This window comes from Pleurodeles waltl, chromosome 9, assembly GCF_031143425.1.
Source record: "Pleurodeles waltl isolate 20211129_DDA chromosome 9, aPleWal1.hap1.20221129, whole genome shotgun sequence".
NCBI classification, from domain to species: Eukaryota; Metazoa; Chordata; class Amphibia; order Caudata; family Salamandridae; genus Pleurodeles; species Pleurodeles waltl.
In genome coordinates this window covers 376,551,865-376,568,191 of record NC_090448.1, presented here as the reverse complement: position 1 = coordinate 376,568,191, position 16,327 = coordinate 376,551,865, and the positions used below count along the sequence as shown (strand labels likewise).

The window sequence follows — 16,327 nt, the reverse complement described above, 5'->3', positions numbered from 1 at the left end:
GTGGTGCTTTGCTGGATTAGCGCCATTAATTATGGCGCTGGTCCAGCAAGGCACTAGGGAGGCTCATTGGTTATTATCCGCCCGTCACTTTAACGCCTGCAATGTGCAAGCATTAAAAATTACAGAAAAAAATGACACTGTGAAATCTTGTAGATTTCACAGCGTCATGTTTTGCAGCCTCCCTGTAGAGGAACACCCCCTTGCATACATTATGCCTAGCGCAGGCATAATGTGGCAAAGGGGTTACAAAGTGGAGTGATGCTAGCACTGCAACACTTTGTAAATATGGTGCTTCAGAAATGCCTACCTAACACCACATTAGAGTAAAAAAATAACGCTACTGTGGCGCAAGCAGGCACAAGGGCCTTGTAAATCTGGCCCTCAGTTTGTAAGAAATCAACCAAGCCCTGTAGCACTTTTAACATTTTCCACACTTGGGCCCAAATTTACAAAACAGTCATGGAATACAGCACAGCAGCCATAAATTCTGCACTGCGTTGATGACAGGGACGGAGCAGAAAAGCACCATATCTACGGAGATATGCCTCCCTCCTCCCCTCTCCCTAGAGTTGGCACACATTTTAACTGCTGTGTACCAGGCACACACCTTTGCGCCATAGTGCAACAGTGTGTGCATGAGTCTAGTATACGTTTTGTAGTGGAAGGCTAACCTTCCAGTACAAAATACTATGCTTAGAATTAATTTAAAACGTTTTCTACTTTGTATGTTTGCTGGACAGTGCAGCACGCATGCAAATTCAAAAAAGAAAGGAGAAATAAAAACATTTCTTCTTTTAACGCCTCCTTTCAAATGGCGCTAACTTTTGGCACAAAACCCTGTCTACTATTGTTAGTAGATAAGGTTTTGCATCAAAAGGCACGGGTGGTTGTATGGGAACACCCATGTACTACCCATGTAGAGCTGCCTTTTCGCTAAGTAACTCAAAGCAGTGCTTCACGCTGCTTTGTATTACGTTTAGGGTACATTCCAGCACAAGGCAAGTTTTGCATTTGAAAATAAATTAGAAAAAAAAACATTTTGTGCTGGTTTGCATCACTTTCATAATGCCATCGCAACGCAAAATGTTTGTAAATCTACCCCTTGGTTTGTGATTTTTGGACAAAGTGAGCAGAACTGCTGTCCTTTTCACCTATGTGGAATAGCAACTCCAGGGCACTTACTTACTAGATTAGTTATATTGTTATTACTTTCCTTAGCTACCTGGTGTTTTATAAAAATTCATTTGTTTGGGTCTAAAACGTTGTTTTTTTTGTGATCAATAAGTGTATGCAAGAAGGACAACATTTTCAAAAATGTGAAGCTTCCTTTGTCCCTTGTGCACTCTTAGGTGTATCCAAACTCTCTATTTTGTGACCTCGTAGTATACAGAGGAAAGTTATTTTCAGTGTGACCCTTCCCCGTTTCCTGTTTTCTTAATCCGTTTAAGGGAAGGATGTTTGACATCTGAGAGTCCATTTATGAGCAAACTTTACAAAAGTCCTCTTCCTCCTTGATCTACTCAGAATCCAAGTTGAGCCACATATCTAGATGCTTCCTTGGAGGAAGTGAAGAATGCACTTACCTCACTATCCCGTTTCCCAATAAGATGCTGGTTGCATGCGGTTAGCTTAGAGTTCTCCATCTTGGCAGAGGAGCTGAAAATTAAATGTGAAGGGCCTCAGCCCGTGCGATGTAGATGAAAGATCATGTCTTTCCTCCAGATTTCCCTGCATGGAAATTTCAAAGCCATATTGCAGTAACTTGCAGTACAACGACCAGTTAATTGCTTGCCCATCTACACTGGCATGTTTGAAAGCAGACCTGGTGGCTGAAGTGAATCGAAACAAGTGCTGATGGCTAGTAGAACGTTTACCTTATCTGGGTCTTAGAGAGGTATTAAACCATTGAAGACAGGATGTAACTGTTCACTTTCTGTGAATCGTGGGATGTCTTTCGAGGCACCTTTAACTCAATGCACGCTAGAGGAATCCTTTCAATCCTAATTATCACATATTTATTGAACCTTCCAAGGTCATGCAAGAACGTATCTGCACTACAAGTTGGTTTTGTTGCAAGGCTACCATGGAAGATCCATCCTGGTAATCCACCTAAAGTTTGACTGCATCGGATAAGCTGTTAACCAGCTTCCGGTGCTCCAGAGCTGGTGGAGAAAAATAATGTAGCGTATCTGAAAAGACATAGGTGCAGCCAATTAGAAGCCCAACAATAAACTGTTGAAATCCTGAGACAAAGGGTGTTCCACTAACCAATGTCAAGTGCGATGAATCTCCATTCTGCATATGGACATGCTTGCACAGCTAGAAACTGTTTAAGTTTGGTTCTTTAACATTAATAACAGAATAAATTCCTTTGTTATTGAGTTCAGCATGGTAATCTTTCTGTTCCTAACCCACCTACTTGCAATCCAGGCATGGCTCTAATCACTGGGTTCTACACCAACACTAGTAGCCCTTCCAGTATGTTCAGTAATCTGAAGCCAATCAAGTCTATTGCCTAATTACGCTGCTGTTTGTGCCAGACTCATCTTGATAGATTGTTCTATTTAACTTTTTACATCCTGTAAAAAAGTTACCTAACCACTGTATGTATCACTTCTGACTTTCTTTTTTGCCACTTTTTATCTGGTTATGTTTATTTATTATTGATTAGTATATTTTTTTTATTTCCAGGTACTTTAATCAATTCTTGTATTTTGTCATTTTTAGATTGTGATTTTCGATCACTGTATTTTCCCAGTTTTTAATGGCTTTAAGCTAATTCTCGAGTCTCTTCTGAGAAGTCTTATAAGTACTTTCAAGTCAGTTAGTCTGATCAGATCGAATGCTTTTAAGTAGTCATATTTCCTATTTTGTGTGATGTACAAAGTCTGATTTTGTGGACTATGGGGCATATTCACAAGCCCCTTGCGCAGCGGCTGTGTCACTTTTTCCCATAGAAAAAGTGAAATCCTGGCAGGGCAAGGGGCTTGTAAATAAGCCCCTATATGACTAAATACTAACAATAGAATCTTCCAGCACTCTCATTCTCTTACAAACAAGAATAATCTCAAGTGTTTGTGTGTCTGGAATGTCCATGCTTGAGTCAGGTCTAGTAGAGATGTTTGTGTCTGAGATCAGTGGTCTACAGTGTATGTGTCTGTTTTTAACATGGATGCATGTGTTTAGTTGTCCTTGATACAAATACCTGTATTCCAGTGAAAGGCTGTATGACTAGAAATGCAGGTTTTTAAAGGTCATAGAGGATGAGCTGAGACCAACACAAGATGAACGAAGGAAAGAGCGTCCTGCATCAGTCTTACACCCTGTCCATCCCTTTTTCAGGCTGGCACCCTGCGATTCTGTGGAACCACCGAATTTGCCAGTGGACAGTGGGTTGGTGTGGAGCTTGATGAACCAGAGGGTAAAAATGATGGCAGCGTTGGAGGGATTCGATATTTTATCTGCCCTCCAAAACATGGTACGTACTCGTCAGACATGACTGCATGTGCAGCTTTCTTAAATTCTTAATTTCCTTCATCTTTTTAAGTGATTAAAAAAAGAAGAGGCTGTATCATGCTTCCAACTAGAAATATCCTAAAATTGAAGATATATGGGTCAATAGGACATGGACTGTATTATCAAGCAACCTGCACTATGTAAAGCATTGCTGCAAAGCAGGCGTGTGCTAGCTCGTTACAATTATGTGCATGTCATCACTTACCTAACAATGTGGCATTGCTAAAAAATAGAACATAACAAGGAAAAATGACTTAACAAAACTACATGACTTTGTTGACTATCTGTACTATCATCAATTTGACAAAAAAATATGAATCGTGTACAGTTGTATGAATGGCCATAACAGGGTTTATTATGCCAGACATAACAAGGTGTGTTATGTCAAAATGACAAATGGCACGTTAATTTGTATTGCAGCAGTCTACAGAGCATATAGAATAAATGTGGTTCATAGTAGAGGCAGCGGTCGTGGTCATTGTCCTGTACCCTGGAGCGCAGAGATTTAGTTCTATCACTGCACTTGGCAAAGGAATACTGATTTTGAGTAGCTCCACTAGCCTGAGGAAAGAAGGAATAGACAGGAAGGCACAGCCGAAAAGGGTGCTACAAAAAGGGGCGTGAGTACTTAATTAGAACAAGTGAAGACAAAACAGAAGTTAAAGCAGTGTGTAAATACTCCTTACAACATTTACTCATGAACTGTTGGAGCAAGAACATTTCATTGCTAGAGTATACGTTACAATCTCAGGATACACACTGAATGTCAGTCTGGTTTCTTAATAAAATTCCTAATTTTGACTTGGACGTCACTTTAGAAAGTATACAGAGCTTATTTAATTATTTCTTTAAATTGTTGACTTGTTTGGCACCATCTGCCACTTTCAGCGAGAGTGTGATAGCTGAGTAGTAGGGAGGAGGAGGTAAGCAAGAGTCTAGAATGACTGAGTAGGAAGGTAACAAAAAAAGAACGAGGAGGCATTTTTTAAAGTCCCTGCTATGTCCTGTGGCGCCGGGCATGTGCAGTTCTATGTTTCCTTTGGTGGCAGGCCGTGGCCGATATTAGAAAGTTGAGCCAATTGTTGAGAATCTAAATAAATTCTCTAATTCATGGTTTTTCTGGTAGCAGGTCAAGTAAGAGGGCTGTTAGTTCCCAACATTCTTAGCCTTGCTCTACTTTATACCAACAATGGGCAGATTTAAGAACAGTGGTGCTTCACCCAGTGCAGTGCCACTTTTCTTGCGCACCTTAGCACCCCCCCAACGCCACCATGTGTGCGCCATATCTAAGATACAGTGCACCATGGCCATAGTTAGGGAACTAGCATCAGAATTGTTTACGCTAGTTCGGAGCTTTGCAGGATTAGCGCAAAAAATTTTGACGTCAATCCTTCAAAGCCCATTGAGGCCCATTGTAAACAATGGTGTGCCTCCTTTTGATGCCTGCTCTGAGCAAAAAAAGTGGCAAAAAATCGCAGTGTTTGTGCCATCCTGCTTGTACAAAATGTAAAATGCACTTCAACCTGTCACTGCAGACTGAAAGGGCAGTGTTCAACACTACTAACTCGACTTTGCCATTAACCCTTAATGGCAAAGAGACCACTTCCCTTCAGTAGCTATCTATCTATCTATCTATCTATCTATCTATCTATCTATCTATCTATCTATCTATCTATCTATCTATCTATCTATCTATCAATCAGTTATTTGTTAAGCACGCTACTCACCCGGTAGGGTCTCAAGGCGCTGGGGGATGGAGGGGGTGCTACTGCTCGAAAAGCCAGGTCTTGAGACGCTTCCTGAAGGTCAGAAGGTCCTTGGTCAGACGTAAGTTGACAGGGAGGGAGTTCCAGGTCCTGGCGGCGAAGTGGGAGAAGGATTTGCTGCCGACTGTGGTACGGTGGACGCAGGGAATGGTGGCGAGGGCAAGGTTGGCGGAGCGAAGCTGGCGTGTTGGGACGTGGAAGTTGAGACGCTCGTTGAGGTAGGCAGGTCCGGCGTCGTGGAGAGCCTTGTGAGAGTGGATCAGGAGTTTGAAGATGATCCTTTTGTTGACGGGGAGCCAGTGGAGGTCTGTGAGGTGAGCTGAGATATGTTCGTGGCGAGGGAGGTTAAGGATGAGTCGTGCTGAGGTGTTCTGAATGCGCTGAAGTTTTATCCGGAGCTTGGCTGTTGTGCCTGCGTAGAGTGCGTTGCCGTAGTCCAGTCTACTGCTAACGAGGGCATGGGTGACCGTTCTTCTGGTTTCAATGGGGATCCATTTGAAGGTCTTGTGAAGCATGCGGAGGGTGTTAAAACATGAGGATGAGATGGCGATGACTTGCTGGGTCATAGAGAGCGATGAGTCCAGTATGAAGCCGAGATTGCGTGCGTGGGTGGTGGGCGTTGGGGCGGCTCCTAGAGTGGCAGACCACCAGGAGTCATCCCATGCTGATTTGTTGGAGCCAAAGATGATGATCTCGGTCTTATCTGAGTTCAGTTTGAGGCGGCTTGCCTCCACCCAGTTGGCAATGGCGTGAAGTCCGGTGCTGAGGTTGGTCTTTGCGGTGACGCGGTCCTTTGTGAGTGAGAGGATCAGTTGTGTGTCGTCCATGTAGGAGACGATGTTAAGGCCGTGGGATCGGGTGATGTTGTTGAGCGGCGCCATTTAGACACTGAAAAGGGTGGGGCTGAGAGGGGATCCCTGGGGAACTCCGCAGATGGTCTTGGTGGCTATTGACAGGAACAGAGGGAGGCGGACTCTCTGAGTTCTGCCGGAGAGGAAGGATGTGATCAAGTTCAGGGCCTTGTGGCGGATTCCAGCATAGTGGAGGTGTGAGCGAAGTCTCGGCTTCAAACTGGACTCATCGCTCTCTATGACCCAGAAAGTCATGAACACAGAAACAGATGTTTGGACAGTGTTACACCACCGACGGTTTGTTGGTGCAGTCTCTTCGGGTGATTTTGTAGCCCTCAGGGATGGCTATGGCGATGTCGGGCTCCGAGGAGGGGTTCATCCAGGTTTCGGTGAGGAAGGCGATGTCTGGGGAGGTTGATGTGAGCAGTCCCAGAGTTCGACGGCGTGTTTGTGGACGGAGCGTGTGTTGTGGAGGATGCAGCAGAGGTGGTTGTTATGGGTGTCGTTGTTGTGGTGCTTGGTGGCTTGAGCGCAGGTGAAGTTGCACGTCCAGCACGAGAAGGGTCCGTGTGTGTGCCTAGGGGAGGTCTGGATGGATGCATGCTGTGGGGCGGCCAGGGTTGAGCGCGTGGAGTTCTTTGGCAGTGTAGCGGTGTCTGGCGGCGTAGGGGGTGTGTGGGACAGGGGGACTGGCACTAGGCACGGTCCAGGTGCGGACAGGCGCAGATGGGCTTGCCTCTGTCGCACCCGCAGCACGCGGCCGCCATTAAGAAGGGGAGGTGGGAGGGAGGAGCAGCTGGGAGGCGGGAGACGGGGAGCGGTGGGCAAATCGGGGCGTGAGGGGGCGGGGACGCAGGGGATGCAGCAGTGGGAATGGGAGAGCGGATAAACTGGCGAAAATGGGCAAAAAGGAGAAAGGCACTAAAAACAGAGTCGGAAAAAGGCACAAAAGGTGGAAAATGGCACAAATAATACGAAGACAAATTACAGGATGGCACAAATAACGGCACAGATAACACAAAGACAAATTACAGGACGGCACAAATAATGGCACAGATAGCACAGAGACAAATGGACGGCACAAATAACGGCACAGATAACACAAAGACAAATTACAGGATGGCACAAATAACGGCACATCTATCTATATATATATATCTATCAGAGTCCCCTAAAGCAGGACTACCAAGTCCCATGGCAGGGAGCAATATATTCTTAAGCAAAGCGTAAATTTTTATATGTCTTTCCAGCAACTCTTGTGAATTATCATTTTGCTGGGGAAGGTTAGGAGCCCAATTGGCTAACACAGGGTTAAATAGTTCACACGTAAATGCGTCTAATTCCAGAATGGGACCACCTAACAAGGTCAAGTAAGGTTTAAAATTAATGCGAAAATTAAACCTGATCTGAAGGACAGATCTGATTTAAAGTCACTATTAATTATATGCAACTTTCAGAAAGTTGCTACCCTGGTCTCCAGCTTGTACAGTGGCCTCACAAAGGCTATGATACATAGATGGGTTTCTGACCACCTGGGGAGACATGTGAACCACTCCCAGGCCCAAAAACAAAGGTATTATCCATGGAGTGAGGTGTGACTGCCTCTCCCAGGAAGGCTGCAAAGGGTGTTAGCTCAAAAGGCCAGCTTCAAAGGTGAAGCCACCTTTGAAGGGCCGCTGGTAACAACACTCCCGAGCAGGATGCCTTTTGTTCCTACAGACATTTAGGAGACAGGGCCAAGAGGGGGAAAATAGTGTTAGAACCGATTTTCCCATAGGCGTGTAGCCCACTGGTAGCCACACCCGAGGGTGGGCCACCCTGCTCTTTTACAACCAAGGAAAGGTCATGCCATTTTAAAAGGGCAAGAATGTGGCACTCTGGGATAACCAGGTGCCACACATCACACAAACTGTGTCACTAGAGAGGAGGGGACCCAGTAGCCCAGTGGCTAGTGACCGCATGATCCCCTCAGGCATGTTTCTGAGATAAGCAGGGCGCCTATGGCACCCTTACCCTTATTTCACATTTGCAGAAGAAGCGAGGACCGAAGAAGGCTTGCCCTGCTGGCTTTTAATTGTATAAAGAAGGGCTGGGCCCCCTGAGGACTACACCTGCTGCACTTTTGGGCTAGGGAGTTCAGACCCTGCCTGTGACTCCTTACCAATGGAAAACCTGATTTCCAAGCTTCACCATCTGCACTGACTCCAAGGATCAGTTGGCTGATCCCCTGGATCCTGCTCCAGGGACATAGGAGTGGGAAGAGCCCAAATTGATAAAGTGGTAGCCCTCGCTGAAGTTTTGCTGCTACCAGTCGCCAGGTGCACCAACAAAGAATCCGAGATAGCCAAAGTCTGCACCCAAGTCTGCCAGACTGGGGAAATCTGTCAGGGACTGGATTCGCTTAAAAAACTGACAAAAGGGCTTCAAGGAATAAAGAGGTGTAGTGGAGCTTCATATGTAAACCTGGGATGGGCTGGAGCTGTGGTGGAGAGACAGGAAACAAACTGAATGAATGAAATGATAGAGGAAGTTGAGAAGGAAAGTGGGAAGGAAGTACACAGGGGTTGAAACCTATCTGAAACACATAGACAATATTGGGACAAAACCAGATGAGTGCAGAAAGAAGAACAAAAAATATCTAAAACAGCAACAAGAGAGGAACGGCATGAAAAATCATCCATGACATATGCCTGCTAACCTAAAGAGATATGAAATGAAGAGGTTTACACTAATAGGTTTGATTACATTTAATATTACTATTATCACTGCCCACTGCTATTACTGCCTAAAATAGTATTCAGAAATGTGAGGGTATTTACATTATCAACATGGCGGAGGTCTCATAATTCAATCAAATATGATGAAGGTGGGTTGAGATAGGTATAGGTTAATATCAGAGGCTTACTCTATGGATGAAATTGATGTACCACCCTAGAGGTATATGTACCATGAACACAGAAACAGATGTTTGGACAGTGTTACACCACCAAAAAAACACAAAATCTCATGGCTCTGGGTAAGCAAACAAGGTATTAGTTGGTCATTCCAATTTTGAGAGGGAGGGAATAGCTTAGCATGTCAAATCCCAAAGTGATCCACTGAAGATCGACAAGGGTGGTGTTAGGTTGCTTTCAATTTATGAGAGGGTTGGTGAATAGACAAGGAGGTGGAAAAACACATTGGTAATCCATAAAGATACTGGATATATTACAGTGAAAGGAGAGTCAAATGGCCCGAAAACAGAAATTCATAGGTTAGGAAGTGTTACAATTAGAACCTTATAGTTTATTTTAATATCATATGGATCATTAAAGGAATTAAATGGCACATAAAAACACACAGTACCATTCAACTTGAAGGCGAAGCGCATATATGTACCTTCCTCCAAGTAGCAAATCTGATAAAGAAAGAGCTTTTCAAAATGTCCAGGAGTGAAAGGGGCAGATATCGGAATCATGTGAATGTCCACATGTAGAATATAGGTCAACATTACTTACAAGGCCATTGGCTGAAACCTGCTGGACGATACGGAGGACTGGCATATGTTAGGATTTTGAAGGTGAAAGTATGGACTACAAATGAACATTGTATTTGTGCATGCATAAATTACATATGAGAACTAGCCACCTTAGCACCAGAATATAAAGCTTTTATGTGTTGCTAATGGCAGAAACTGAGAAGCAACATTGTCAGGCCATTGCCTATTGCAGTATACAGTGTTTACAGGAAAAGAAAGTGGCATTATATAAGGAGGGAAGAAATTGGGAAGCATTTAGGCCCAGATTTATTCTTTTTGACGCAAAACAGCGCAAACGCAGTTTTGCGTCAAAAAGTATAGTGCCGGCTTGCGCCATTCCACAACGCCAGCTGGGCACCATATTTAAGGAATGGTACAAGCCAGCGCTAAGGGTGGACTAACGTCAAGGAAAATTATGTTAGCCGGGTGGGGGTGACGGTATGGGGAAGGGGGTTTGCACCAAAAAATGACGTTAGGCTGGTTACAGTAAAAAAAAAAATGACTCTAACCAGCCTAACGTCATTTCTTGATGCAAAATCTACCATGCCACATGCCCCTGTCTTAGAAAAGACAGGAGTCATGCCCACCGCCCCAATGGCCAGCACAGGGGACAAGGGTCCCCTGGGCATGACCTTTGCACCCAGTGCCATATAGGGGGGGCCCATTTCATGGCCCCCAATGGCACTTTTTTTTAAAAAGGAAAAATAATTACCTCTACTTACCTATACTTATATGGGTTGGGGTCCCCCATCCTCCGCTGTCCTTCTGGCATCAGTGGGGGTGTCCCTGGGGCCTGGGGAGGGCACCTGTTGACTTATTCCATGGTGTTCCACCATGGAAATGGGCCCACTGGTCCCCTAACACTTGCCATGACCCAGGCGTTAAATAATGGCGCTAAGCAAGCTTAGTGCCACTATTTAGGCCCGCCTCCCTCCCATGCACCATTTTTGCACGGGAGGATAAATAAGGCTTTTCCCTTTTTCTCTAAATTTTAATTTTTTCCTTTGTCTCTCGTTATATTGTCTTTGTGGAGATCTCAAAACTACAGATACATTTATCTTGTTTTCTATATTTCAGAAATATAGACCAAGTGTATACTAGATTTTTCCCTGGAATTATTTTGTATATATCAAGGGTTTGTGCCCTGAAGAAGGTGAGTGACCCGGATGGGCCGATTGTCACCGAAACGTACGTTGGCACTAACATACAAGACAAGGACACCCGTTTGGATCAACATGGGTATTTTACCTTATATTACAACTGACTTATCCATCTAACAGGAAGAAGGAACAAAGGATATACATTATAAAAAAGAGGAAACAAAAACTAGAAAGTTGGACTGATAACATAATATAGCATATATCAAGATCTCTTTTTGGGGACATCTAAGTCTGCAAATTATGATATTAATTCAGTACTATTCTGTTGTGATATTCCTGGCGAGACCAATTGGCCCGCCTGGTGTTAATATATGCAGTCCTTCAGACAAGATATTTGCTGGTCCTTTTGAATCATGTTGTGTCCTTGTCATATTTTTAAATATGGTATGAGTGAAGAAGTATGAGTGTGATTATTGTTTTTTAGGTTATACATTTTTTCCAGGGTTTATGTTGGGTTTATTTATCAGTTTGTTGCATCTTTTTGGCCATATTTGGGTTTGTGAATATTTATATCATTTAAATAAATATAATATTGTGTGTTCTCATCACATGTAGCTACATGTGTATTTATATATCTGTTCTGTTTTTGAGACTCTATTTCCTCAGACACCTGGGATCCCCTTTCTAGGTACCCAGAGTGTTTCTGGGACATTGCGAGTATTTTTTAAATGAGGCGCTAGGACCTCAGAGTCATTTTTTGCCCGGGAACGGCTAACTTGCATCTCACTGATGCAAGGTAGTTTCTGGCAAGCAAAAAATGACTTTAACTCCATATCTTTGGCACTAGACAGGTCTTGCGCCAAAGTATGAATATTGAGTTAAGTTTGAGCCAAATTTACGAGAAAAAAAATTATGCAGATCCGCCACAGAGAATAAACTGGGCCCTAAAGTGGTGATGAGAAGTGCGTGTGTTGCCTTAAAAATAGTTGTGAAAATGCTAATAACAAGTACAATAACGACTTTTGAATAACAAGAGCACAAAATTGAAAAGTAAACATGGTTTAGAAGTCTTTAATAACGAATGAGAAAAGGCCTTGGTGAGTTAGGTAAACATGAATATGTTGAATACAGCATTAGGAGGCACACTGATGGGACTTAGGCAGTGCTTAATTTGTGCTTGTTGTTTCCGGTTCTGAGCACCGGCACTTATTTTTGAGGGCCTGGGCTTATTCTTCTGCCTTAAGCATTTGCTGCGAGCAAAAGACACATATGGGAAAGCCGGAGGAAGGGAAAAACGAAAAAAGCGTCACAAAGGGAGAAAGTAGAAAGCTGTAAGAGAGAGCTGAAGGGGCAGGCAGTGGCTTTACATGGATTGAAGAGGCCCAAGATGGCTTCAGGATTACGCCGCCTCAGTATTCCGTGTTCACGCATTTAATTGCAGCAGCGGCGTGTTTAAGAGGAGGGTGTTGGGCACCGGCACCTTTTTATTTACAAATTAAGCACTGGACTTGGAGGTAGATGTCTAGGTACACTAGTAAATGAGAAGGGACCCTTAGGGGACATCACACAAATATACTTGAAGGTTAATAAACAAACTGTACACACAGCTTGAAATTAATAAATTGTTCCTCGGGTACTATGGAAAATTGTACATTCATCTTCCTTAATCAGATCCAGACAACAACAAGAAGAATAACATAATTAAAATGATGACAGGAAATAGACACCACCAAAGAGTTTATTAGTGTATAAGATGAATTAATAAATTTAATAATGGACCATAGGTTTCAATTGCCTAACAGTGAACTTTTAATATCTACTAAGGATAACCAGTGTCTCAACTCTTAAAGGTTTTTGTGAGGACAAAGGTCATAAAAACCCTTCAACGAATAATTCAAGCTAATTTAGTGGTATTATCAAAACCTTATATGAATCCATGTCATTCTAAAAACATTAGATTACTATCAGTGCTAAATGTAGCACTAAACTAAGTTTATAAAGAGTAGTATCAAAGGATGACATGATTAAAAGAAAAAGGATCAAGCAGGGTATATACCAGCCAGAAATGAAACTCACAACTTGTGGAGAATTTTAACTTCAGTATTGGGAGGAGGAAATTGTAGCTTACTGTAGGCACTGAAAAAGGTGCCTGATTCAATATAGTGGGTTTGGCTTTCAACATACTCATACATCTAAATTTTGTCCTGCAATTTATTAGATGGATTAGGTTGCCTTACAGGTTGACCTCTAAATGAACAACAACAAAATAGAAAATATTCTTAGGATTGAGTTAAGCCAGGTATCTAGACACAGATTTTTGGTTTGGAATTTACACATTTACTCAACTGGAAAGGTAGTTCTGCATAAAATGGTGATATTGCAATGAAGGGTAGATTTAAATGGAGTCACAACGTTTGTGCTTGTTCAATCACGCTCTTTTTTCCTCTTCAGGGGTATTTGCTTCTGTATCAAAGATCACTAAAGCCCCACTGGAACAGACACCATCTTCAGTCACTTCTACTCCAAAAACCCCACGCATGGACTTCTCCCGCATGACAGGAAAGGCCAGGAAGGAGAAGAAAGAAAAAGGTAAGCTTGGTTGTGAGGGTACAATGTTCACTTGAAATGTAAGTCCGTTTGAGTTGGCTTACGTAGGAGCCTGATGTATTCCATTTACAAAGAGTGCATCACTCAACATCAGTTAGTCAGCATTGTCAGAAGGCCATGTTAAACTAAGGGCCAGATCTAGAAGAAAGTGGCACATCGGTCCCAATGTGCCACTTTTCTTGGGGTGCCCCTGCCTCACCTAACGACATCGTGGTTGCCCCATATTTACAATATGGTGCACCATGGCACTCGTTTCCACAATAGCATCAGAATTTATGATGCTACTGTGGTGCTTTGCTGGATTCACGCCATAAATTATGATGCTAGTGCAGCAAAGCACTAGGGAGGTCCATAGGGCCTGTCAATTTAACGCCTTCACCGAGCAGAAATTAAAAATGATGGAAAAAATGTTGCAGTGAAATCTTGTAGATTTTACTGCAGCATATTTTGCAGCCTCCTTGCATGGGAGCACCCCTCTTGCATACATTATACCTGGTGCAGGATAATGTGACACAAGGGGTTACAAAGTGACAGAATGCTAGCATTTCGCCCTTTGTAAATATGGCTCAGAGAAATGGCTTCCTTAACGTCACATTAGCGTAAAAAAAATGACCCTAGTGTGGCGCAAAGAGGCGCAAGGGCCTTGTATATCTGGCCCTAAATGTTTCTGTGTTTAGACGCAGAGATTGTGCTGCTTATAAGAACATTTTGTGGTCTAGTAAAAGTACTTAAGGTCATGTTAATTCATTTGTAGCAATGCCATGATGAATGAATTTGCATTAAAACCTCAGTGGAGAACACAAGCAGTGCTAGGTGGTTGCTACAGGCATGCACATAAAGGTCGTCCTACAGTGGTCCATAAAGATTGGATTCTTTTCAGAATTTAAGTTCATCCACATGAGATACATTTTCATACAATTAATCTAAAAAGGAATCATATACACACAGCATGACACTATTTTTCATGGCCCGACATTGCATACTGATAGGAAATAGAGCAAGTCATTTTTAAATGTTTTCATGAAGACTAGACGGATGGCATGCTTTCTGAGCCCCATAGAAATCTTCTTCCTAGTGACAAGAGCTAAAAGGTGGAATGAACAATTCCTGCAGCATAGCTGGATAATATACGATGAGAGTAATGTTTAAGAATCGGAGTGCAGTTTGGTGGTGAAGAGAGGGATTCTGTCCTTTACATATTGTGCAAATGTACTTCACTAGGGTTTGTGTGTGATGCCTAATAGTTGAGAAGAAACCACTTGTGCTGTCTTACAATGGGAATGATAGCCAGGGCTGACTTTAGCACTGGTGGCGCTCTGTGCGACAGTCTTTTTTTATTGGCTCCTGCCCCACCCCCATGACGCCTCCTCGGATCCCCTTACTACCTCCCGGAAAATGTGTCATTTATCTTTTCATAGCCCCCCTTACACGTACATTCATTTGTTTTAAAGCGCTTGTAAAGGCTGGCTTTACTAATCCACTCCCTATCCACATAAAATACACTACTGTTCTTCGCAGCAGGCATATTAACCCTCTGCGCTACTTTATGGTGAGTCAAAGTTGCCCAAGGCAAAACCTCCATCTCTCTACCTAGCAGGAACATTAATCACAAGAGGTATCTTGACATTTTAATTGCTTCCTGAAGGATAGTCGCACAATCAACTTTACAGCAGGTGCTTTTAAATCACAAGTTTCATAAGTTAATAATAAACACTGCGCCCCCCGATGTCAGCGCCCCCAAATCCAGATCAGCACCCGGTGCGGCAGCACCGCCCTAAAGCCGGATCTGAATAGGCATTCTGTTTACTGTTCCTCAGCTATGGGCAGCAACAAAATAAAAGCGGGTGCTATCATTCTACATTACCAAGTAACTTGGTCACACCTGTGCTCCCTAGTTTCACACGGATGATCTCTGTTGTTACATGCTGCGCCTTCGCATTGTAGGATTAAATATAGCAGATTAGAGTGAATAATTATGAATTACAAAACAGCCACTCAGCAACATTTCACTGCAGATTTCTTTTAGTGATGTTTTTGAGACAATGCACATATGATGTAATTTTAGAACTACAAAGAATGCATATTTTCTTGAGACACTTTAAAGTTAAATAATTGTACCTACTTTTAAAGCACAACTTGCTTTAAATTTTTTTACAAAACGTTCTAAAGTTTTGAATTTTAAGGTATTCAATTAATATGAAGCCTATTTGTTGAATTTGTCATCTACACAGCACATTTGCACACATATATACATCTATATTGCACACATCCATCCTCTTCTGGGACTATTTCATAACATAAATCCAAAGACATTTTTTCTGTTCTTATTCAGGAGTTTCAGATGCCAAATTATCCCTCGATTGGTTTTCGATATAGTGCAATATCTGTTGTAAATATTTTTTTCCAAAATCATACATAATGAACCTTCCAAAGCAGGGGTGTCCAACATTCATTACTGTGGAGTGGAGCTGTACCAGTTTTTCAGTACAACTGAAAATTATATTGATCTTACTTCAGATTAATAGTATGAAAATGTATCTCGCATGAATATCCTGAGATTAAAGCACATACATTGCCCAACTTTAGACCAACATAAGACACCTCTGTTCTTACTTATACATCTGGGTACAAAGAAAGACCAAATAAAATGGTGAGGGCCACCAACTGTCCCTCTTGGTTTAAAAAATTGCCAACCAGTGCTGGTGAGCTTGTGGCTCTTGACTGACCAGAAGCCAGACATTTAACCACAGGTATTGTACATTGAATGTGCCTTGATCTGATGTACCTGTAACCCCCTTAGCTGTTCGAAAGAAGTCACCATCCGTGGCAAGTCTGGACCGAGAAGGACTCAAGGTCGAAGTTGGTGATCAGGTGCTGGTGGCCGGACAGAAGCAGGGAATTGTTCAGTTCTACGGAAAGACGGACTTCGCTCCAGGCAAGTAAAAGTGAGGCTGGACTGTGCTCCCTCAA

The 16,327-nt window shown here is 42.8% G+C and overlaps 1 protein-coding gene across 2 annotated transcripts in view; it reads left to right on the top strand.

The window, feature by feature from the left end:
* Window positions 1-16,327, top strand: part of CLIP3 (CAP-Gly domain containing linker protein 3) — a 131,311-nt gene that overhangs the window by 99,755 nt on the left and 15,229 nt on the right. For both annotated transcript variants that reach the window (XM_069206973.1, XM_069206974.1), the window contains exons 8-10: window positions 3,343-3,478; window positions 13,202-13,339; window positions 16,158-16,292. In XM_069206973.1, coding sequence (XP_069063074.1) covers window positions 3,343-3,478; window positions 13,202-13,339; window positions 16,158-16,292 — 409 coding nt within the window. The remainder of the gene's footprint in view (window positions 1-3,342; window positions 3,479-13,201; window positions 13,340-16,157; window positions 16,293-16,327) is intronic.